This window comes from Tupaia chinensis, unplaced genomic scaffold, assembly GCF_000334495.1.
Source record: "Tupaia chinensis unplaced genomic scaffold, TupChi_1.0 Scaffold000627_1, whole genome shotgun sequence".
Classification (NCBI taxonomy): Eukaryota; Metazoa; Chordata; class Mammalia; order Scandentia; family Tupaiidae; genus Tupaia; species Tupaia belangeri.
The window spans coordinates 4,845,541-4,854,470 of NW_006160147.1; the positions used below are offsets into that span (position 1 = coordinate 4,845,541).

General features: G+C 43.1%; 1 protein-coding gene across 5 annotated transcripts in view; it reads left to right on the forward strand.

Annotated features, from left to right (window-relative positions):
• Positions 1 to 8,930, forward strand: part of SRGAP2 (SLIT-ROBO Rho GTPase activating protein 2) — a 288,633-nt gene that overhangs the window by 245,441 nt on the left and 34,262 nt on the right. For all 5 annotated transcript variants that reach the window (XM_014591898.2, XM_006159270.3, XM_006159271.3 and 2 more), the window contains exons 14-15: positions 7,643 to 7,720; positions 8,563 to 8,697. In XM_014591898.2, the coding sequence (XP_014447384.1) occupies positions 7,643 to 7,720; positions 8,563 to 8,697 (213 nt within the window). The remainder of the gene's footprint in view (positions 1 to 7,642; positions 7,721 to 8,562; positions 8,698 to 8,930) is intronic.

Here is an 8,930-nt window from a genome sequence, read left to right on the forward strand (position 1 = left end):
CTCCCTCCCTTCCCCTCCCCCCACCCCCCAAAAAAATCATGCTGTTCTCTGCTTAGACAAAGCTGAATCTCATTAGTTCTGGATTTGGTTGGACTGAATTTAGAGATGGAGATATTGCCAGAGAATTCATCTTCCAAAATGTAAGACTATTTAGAAGGCACAGATATTGAGCTGTCAGCATGAGGATTTCTAGAAACTGGGCATGAGAACTGTTTTTAGATGTTGTCCTGTTTAGTGATAAGAAAAGGAACAGAACGACCTTCCTAGGACTAAGGAGGCACAGAGGTGATTCCTAGTCTTAAATGGAGAGGTGGCCATCTTCCCTGCCTTTGCCATCCTCACCCCTATGAACTGGGATGTTGTCTAGATTAGTTTTTTTTTTTTTTTTGGAGAGATTTTTGCTATAGGGCGCGTGCGCTCGCCAGACAGACAGAGAGAGACATGGAGACAGAAAGCGAGAAATCACCCCCCAGGGGGGATGGTCACGCCGCAATCCCTTCTCCTCCATTCTCCTCTCGGGATCTTGGGCACGCACGCACACGCGCCCGGCGTGAGATTTAAGCCACCGGGTCCGAGACGCGAACCGCGGTCGACTATGTGGGAGTCCAGCGACATAGCCATTACGCTAACTGCTGGTTCCCTAGATTAGTTTTTGAAATAGTAATTACTTAGCGTGCTTACAACTTCAGCTATGATTTTTTAAATCTTATCTCTATATACTTCAAGGAACAGCATTGTTCATCATGTTGAATAGTCAATGGATGTTTATCAAGCTCCTGGTCAGTGCTGGCTACCATGCATTGCCCAGTAAGAAAACAAAAGCAGGAGTATATACCATTCCCATCTTGAAGTGGTTTATGGTGCTGTTGGAAGAAAATAAGTAAGCTAGTGATAAGTTGGATAAAAAGAGATAAGCTGTGGAAATTGAGAATAACAGTATAAGAAATTTCACAAGCTAGTAATGATTAATGCCTAAGCACCCAACGAAGATAATTGAATTGAGGAGAGGAAGAGTCCATTGTGCCTACAGGACAGTAGGAAGAGTGTCTGAATTATTTGTTCATCCATGCATTTCAGTTATCCATTCCTTCAACAAATATAAATCGATTATTTATTGTGTGCCAATAAGAAGTTTCTGCCTTCATGGACCTTACATTCATACTGTGAAAGGACAGATAAATAATCAGTTGATAGCTGATAGATCAACAAATTCATATGCAGTATGGGTGTCGATGAGTGTCATGAAGAAAAGCAAAGCAAGATGAGGGAATTGAGACTGGAGAGGGGACACCTTCCTAGGTGGGCTTAGGGAAAAGGTGTCTTTTTTTTTTTTTTTTTAAGAGAGATTTTTGCTATAGGGTGAGTGCGCTGGCCAGAGAGACAGAAAGTGATAAATCACCCCTCAGGGGGAATGGCCACGCCACAGCCCTTTTCCTCCATTCTCCTCTCGGGATTTTGGGCACGCACGCACACTCACCCAGCATGAGTTTGAAGTCTCTGGTTCCAGGACTCAAACCACAGTGGACTATGTGAGAGTCCAGTGATGTAACCATGATGCCATCTGCTGGTCCCAAGGAAAAAGGCCTCTTCTACAAAGGTGATATTTGAGCCAAGTCCTAAGGGAACGGGAGACTCATGAACTGTGTGGATATCTGAGGAAGAGTAGCTTGGGGAGAGGGATCATCAAGTGCAGAGACCTTGGAGTACTCAAGGAACAGCACGCAGGAGGACAGCATGGCTGGGGCAGAGCAAGTGAAGTGGAGAGTAAGAGGAGATGAGGCCTGAGGCCAGGCTCTAGGGCCCTGTTGGTTAAAGTAGGTGTTTGGATTTTATTGTGACAGGGGAAACCATTCAGAAATTTTGAACAGGGAGTCATCTTTTTAAAGGATCTCTGGCTGCTGTATAGAGATAAAACCGTTAGCGGAAAACAGGAAGCTAGTGCAGTAGCCTAGGGAAGATGTGGCCTGCATCAGAGTCCAGCTGAGAAGTGGATAGGTTCTAGATATTGTGGCTTGAATGTACCCATCTCTGCCCCCATACAGGCACAGTCTATGAGGGGACAGAAACTCAGCACATTTCTATGGTCAGGCCTGAGCAAATAGGCTTGCTTCTGTATTGCTAATGGGAATGTAACTGAGTACTACCCTTCTGGAAAGGGATTGGCAGCATCTAACAAAATTACCTCTTGATGCAGGAGTTCTAGGAATTTACCATAAAGATATACTTTAAACGATATGAAAAACATGCACAAGGTTATTTGTTACAGTATTGTTTATAATTGCAAAAATATTAAAACAACCTAAATGCTCATACATAGAAAAGCATTGAAAAAAAAAAAACACAATATGGTCAGCTGGTGGTATGGTGGTTAAGGCAGTGTATCCCGTATGGCTGACTCTGTGGTTTGAGTCTTGGGCTGGCAACTTGAAGAACACACCAGGCATGTGTGCCCAGAGAACTAGGAGGAGAATGGAGGAGAAGAGATTGCAGTGTGCCCAACTCCCTCTGGGGAGTGATTTCTCACTTTCTCTCTCTCTGACAAGCACACATGGTCTATGATAAAAATCTTTTTAAGAAAAGAAGAAGAAGAAGAAAAACCATGATAGAGCCCTCCAATGGAGTACTATGCAACTATGAACAAAAAATGAGGACAATTTCTTCCATAAATTGATATGGAGAGATTCCTAGGACATATTCTGTTGTTTTTTTTAAAAAAAAAAAAAAGAAAAGAAAAGAAAAAGAAAGTATCTATAGTGTGCTACCTATAGAAAGAAGAGAATATAAGAATATGTATGTCTTTACATTTCTGTAAAAAAGAAATAGAGGAAGGCTGAATCTAGAAATTAATATTTGACTATTCATCTCCATGGAATGGGTGGGAAAGGGGTGAAGAATAGGGCAATGGGCATGGGAGAGGAGTGGCATTTCTCTGTGCCTTTGTGGAGTTGAGACTTTTAGAACTACATTAGTGATTCCCATATTCAAAAGACAAACAAATAAAGACAGGATGTGGTTAAACCCAAAACAAAATGCAAATAGTAACACATGAACTATACTACAAATACCGCCACTGAAGAGGATGAGGAAGAAAATGACTAACTTAAGTAACTTTGGAAAACAGCATTTTGACGGTATATCATATTGGGTCGACAGAAAAGTCATGTCACGTTTTTCTATGCAAAAATGCATCATGGCTTTCCCAACAACCCAATAAAGACTAAAGGAATTATAAACAAATATTGTACAGTAGTAATTTTTTTCAGCAAGTGATAAAGATGAGCAATTCTGAAACCTGTATGCATACTCTAGGATTAAGCAAATAAATATATCTTAGATTTTTTAAACAAAATTATTGAATTGAATCGATTTTTTTTTTTTTTAATTTGACCAGAGAGAGACAGAAAGAGAGGGAAAGTGAGAAAGCTACCAGGTCGAGGACTCGAACTGTGGTTAGCCATGTAGGACTCCAGCAGCATAACCCCCATGCCATCTACCAGCCCTGATATTATTGTTTTTTTAAAAAAAAGAAGACTTAGCAAATGGTAGCTGCTCAAAAAACATTTCTTTAGCTAAACTAAAATTTTTTCCCAAATAAAATCTCAAGGTATTCATGAATTCTTTAAAATAATACGGTTAAGGGGCCGGCAGGTGGTACAGTGGTTGAGGGTACTAGACTTCCCCATGGCAGACCACAGTTCGTGTCCTGGACCTGGTGGTTTGCTTTCTCACTCTCTCGCTCACTCTCTCTCTCTCTCTTTCTCTTGCTCTGCCCCTTTCTGGTCAAATTTATTTATTTATTTTTTAAAATATCTCGTTATTGTTATTTAATTTTTATTTATTCATTCCTTTATTTTTTATTTAATTTGACCAGAGAGAAACACAGAGAGAAAGAGAAAGCGAGAAAATAAGCCATCAGGTCCAGGACTCAAACCATGGTTGGCCATGTGGGAGTGTCCAGTGTCTTAACCACCACACCACCTGCTGGTCCCCTCTGGTCAAATTTAAATATATAAATAAATAAAGTTAAATAAAAAATAATTCTTTAACAAAAAAAAAAAAATATGGTTAAAATTTTTGCAAATGTGCATTAAATGGAGATAGGGTCCATAATTTTTATCAGTCTCAGAAGAGTCTATGGCCCACCATATGCTGGCAATTTTACATCCTACCTATCTTCCAATCCCTTAGGAGGTAGGTATTGTTCTCATTATATAGATGAGGAAGAGAGAAAGTGAGTTAGGGCGATTCAGGAAGATCTAAAGGAGGAGGAAAGGCTGTAAGGAACAATCGTAACCAAATTATGATGGGAAGGAGAACCGCCCTTGTTGCATGAGGAAGAGAACAAGATACATGGGTGTGTGTGGTTGATGGAGCAGTCGTCTCAAGAATTCTCTCAGAGAGCCACTCTTGGCAATGAATGGAAGGTTTGGAGGCATGCTCAAATAACTTATCCAAGTCTGATGAGTATTACATTGGGTTGTCAGAAAATTTATGACAATTTTTTCTGTTTTTCTATGCAAAAATGTGTCATGGCTTTTCTGACAACCCAATACTTTTTAAAAATCATATTTATTTAACTTTATTTATTATTATTATTATTATTATTATTATTTTTGGAGAGGTTTTTGCAATAGGGCGCGTGTGCTCGCCAGGCAGAAAGAGAGACAGAAAGCGAGAAATCACCCCCCAGGGAGGATGACCATGCTGCAATCCCTTCTCCCCCATTCTCCTCTCGGGATCTTGGGCACGCACGCACATGCGCCCAGCATGAGTTTAAGCCACCAGGTCCGGGACTGGAACTGTGATTGACTACGTGGGAGTCCAGCGCCATAGCCATTACACTAACTGCTGGTCCCTATTTATTATTATTTTTAATTGCTATAGGGCACATGTGTTTACCAGAGAGAGACAGAGAGAAAAAGGGAAAGTGAGAAAGTAAGCTGCCAGGTCTGGGACTCCAACCATGATTGGCCATGTGAGAGCCAGTGCCTTAACCACCACACCACCTGCAGGCCTCAGGTATTATACTTTTATGTTAGTGTGCATTTAAAAGAAAAATGTTAAAGGTCATGGATGTGTCATATTGATTATACAAGGAGTTACCTGCAATATAATGAGACAATTGGTTTTCCCCTTTACTTTTAGGGTAACTGACCATTTATTAATCTTCCTGTTTCCAAAATTATCAGATTAGATCTCTACAGGTTCCACCTGTTTAGTAAGAACACATAGAGATCTTTTTTTTTTTTTTTTTTTTTTTGCTATTAGAGCATATGCGCTTGCCAGAGAGACAGAAAGCAAGAAGTCACCCCCTGGGGGGATGGCCACACCACAATCCCTTCTCCTCTTGGGATCCTGGGCATATGCGCACACATGCCTGGCATGAGTTTAAGCCACCGGGTCTGGGGTCAACTACAGGGCATCCAGCAACGTAGCCATTACGCTATCTGCTGGTCCCAAGGTCCTTCTAAAGCCTAGGTTCTCACCAGGAAATGGAAACCAGGTGGAAAGTGAGCTCAGTGTGTTTCAGACCTGCTACCTGATTCCCAGTAAACTCACATCTGATCTCTTGTCCTTGGCCCAGGGACCAAGGCTACTTCTCGATAATCTAACCTACCAGAAAGAAGTACCAGGACGCCCCTTTCCGAGAAAGTCCGTGCATTGGCTTTGCCTACTAGAACAGAATGCTCAAGTTTCTTTTCTTTTTTTTTTTTTTGAGTTTAAGCCACGTGATCTGGGACTCGAACTGTGGTTGACTACTTGGGAGTCCAGTGACATAGCCATTATGCCAACTGCTGGTCCTGAGCACATAAGTAGCCTTGTTTCTGCAATGACATTTTCTTACATTATGTTTTTGACACTGAATATGTGGCTATTTCTGTCAGATCATTTACTGTTTATATTCTTTGTTAAGTGTCATGGAATATCTGGGTGTTCCATGCCATTGGTAACTAATACAGGACTATTACACTGGTAGAAATGGAGTTTTAACATTGCCTGCCATTCTGTGAGGAATATTCTCGAGATTCCCTTAGAGGAACAGACAACTTAAGTCCAATTATAAGCCGTAATTGCATTCCCTCTGTTTGCTTCTTAATGTTGTTTCAATTGGATTTGGATTTTCAGTTCAGGCTTGTATGGTTTGCCTCCAAAGGTCTAGCTGATAGAATTCAGCTACCCCCTCACTGAGAAGACAACCCTGGAACAATAGATAAAATGTAGCATTATTCTATTTTGTTTTCCTAAAATGAATCTGCAATTTCTACAGCATGTTAAGTTTCTTGAAGGATTGTGCCACCACAGAGGGGTTTTGACAGAATGCCTGAGATTGAGCCCAGGGCAGTCCTAATGGGGTTACAGGTGCTGGTTCAGTCCAGACCAACTCTTGGGCCTGGCGCTAATGGCATGCTTCCCGGATTTATTCTCACCAGTTTTGGAGTTGCATGTCCGTGTCCAGACCAACCAGTGTGATCCTGGCCCCCTTTGCACTTGCCCTCTAATAGGCCACATGAGCTTGGCACTGAGGATCATGTACAAGATTAAAGCTTCAAGGCGTTGGTTTATATCCTCACCCTGGCTCTTAACACCTAGATAACTCAAGGCTGGCCGTCACTCAGAAACCCATCTGTATAGAAAATGGACTTACCCCTACCTTGAAGCTTGTTACCTGTTGAGAGGACTATGTGATGGACTTGCGTGAAAGTACCTGTTAGCAGTGATCACCATGCAGGCATTGTTTTTCACGATAACTCAACTCCAACCAACCCAAGAAGACAAAGCTTTAGTGCATGTTGTTATAGTGTGGCCTTCAGACATGTTTGCCTGTGGAATAAAGCTATAGTCAAGAACCAGTGCCCAGCGCAGTGCCTGGCAACACTGTCGACTAACCACCTGTGTTTTCACGTCTTCTCCTTTTCCCAAGTATTGAAAGCATTGCCCCCTATAGCAGTTGAACAGTGTGAGAAGAGCTAAGCAATGATCGTTATCTCAGACCTTGTAGAACTCTTCCCATGGTGCCCAATGCTATGCCTGCCATAACTCATTTCCCATTTTTGACCCTAGGTGATCCAAAAGCACCAAGGGGTTACTTCCCCACTTTACAGATGGGAATAGAGAGGTGACATGGGAAGGAGCCTGCCTTCAAGTCACCCTTGGAGTCAGGGTAGAGCCCGCTGTAGATACCTTCTCCTAAGCCTCTGACATAGTGCCTTCTTTCTTTTTTTTAAATTTACTAGAGAGTACTTGCACTTGCCAGAGAGGGAGAGAGAAAGTGAGAAAGCACCCCCTGGGGTGATGGTCATGCCACAATTCCTTCTCTTCCAGTTCTCCTCTCAGGAGTTTAGGCGCACACACACACACACATATTCAGTGTCTTTTCCAGCTGCTGGGTCCAACATGCTAAGCAGGCCATATGGGATCCAGCTGCCTTCACCACCACGGCACTAGCTGGCCCTCTGACTTATGCCCTCTTTAGGCTAATGCCTCATCTTTGCACATGTTTTTTCTCTTTTGACCTCTGGAAGAAAGACCGAGTGGTTAAACACATACTGGCTGGGGGAGGTAGGCTTTCAACTAAGCTTTGCTATATAGTTATGGATTTGCTTTTTCTTCTCCTTGATCACTTTTCCTTGTGTATTTCCAGGACTACAGCATGAAGGAATTTTCCGGGTGTCAGGATCCCAAGTGGAAGTGAATGACATCAAAAATGCCTTTGAGAGAGGTGAGGAAATGGCCTTGAAAATAAGACCAAGTCTTTGTCAGCCCTCTGGGGTAGCGACTCTACTTTCTCTCCCCTGAGAGCCCCCAGAGGTCAGAAAACCAGCTTGCCTCCCTGTTCTCTTGTACCCATTCCTTAAATATGCATGGAGATTCCAGGGCACGTCTTAGACCCTTCCCCCCTTCTTAGCCGCACCCATCCTCCCTCTGTCTGGCTGATGATCTGTCAAAACCCACGAACTTAACTACGATATCTGGGCAGTTTATGGCTGCATCTGGAACCCTTGGTGGCAGTTACTAGCAAGGCTAATGCGCCTGTTCACCCTAGCACATTTATTATCTTGTGGGCTATTAAGGTAATGGGCAAGCTTTGGCAATTTCCGTCACTGTAATGGATATATATAGTTTCAATTTGAGGTTGGTCCTATCATTAAATCTAATTACTTCTGATATGAAATTTTCCATGGGGAGCTCCGGCATGATTGTTCTCCTGTAAGTAGGTGTCCTTTGTTGTGGGCCAGGAGGAGTGAGAGCTCGTCTAAGGACCTAGCCTCCTTGGCCTCATTCTCCTCCCCAGAGGCACAGTCCAGCCTGGTTTCACGATTCTTGTGAGAGAGGCAGTTGCTGTGTCCCAGCCCCTAGGAAATGTCCCAGAGCCTGAGTAGTCTTTGCCTCATCTAGTCCCTAGTGGACCCTACTCATGGTCACCATGCTGGGCAGAGGGCTGATGGACCAGGCCAAGGATCAAAATAGATCACCCCTTCTTCCCTAGTACTGCTGTTTTGTCCTTCGTGTCTTTGTCTCTCTCATATTTTTCTTTCCTTTTGGGGGATTGTTTATCCTTAGGAGAGGACCCCCTGGCTGGGGACCAGAATGACCATGACATGGACTCCATAGCTGGCGTCCTGAAGCTTTACTTCCGGGGGCTGGAACACCCTCTCTTCCCCAAGGACATCTTCCATGACCTGATGGCCTGCGTCAGTAAGTACCATCCTGGCCTTAGACTGGCTTCAGGGCCAGGGCACCTGGCAACAGGAGAGAAAAGGTCCACAAGATCTCTGTCTACTCATAAGTTTTTCAGCCAAGTTTTCCTTTACCCCCATGAAGTTTCTCCTCCTTGTCTTTCATCCCCAAGTGGGAGGCAGGAAGAATGACTTTCAGTAAGAATCTAGGATCTCAAGTCTGGACTCCTGGCTTTTATTTTTCTGATTCAC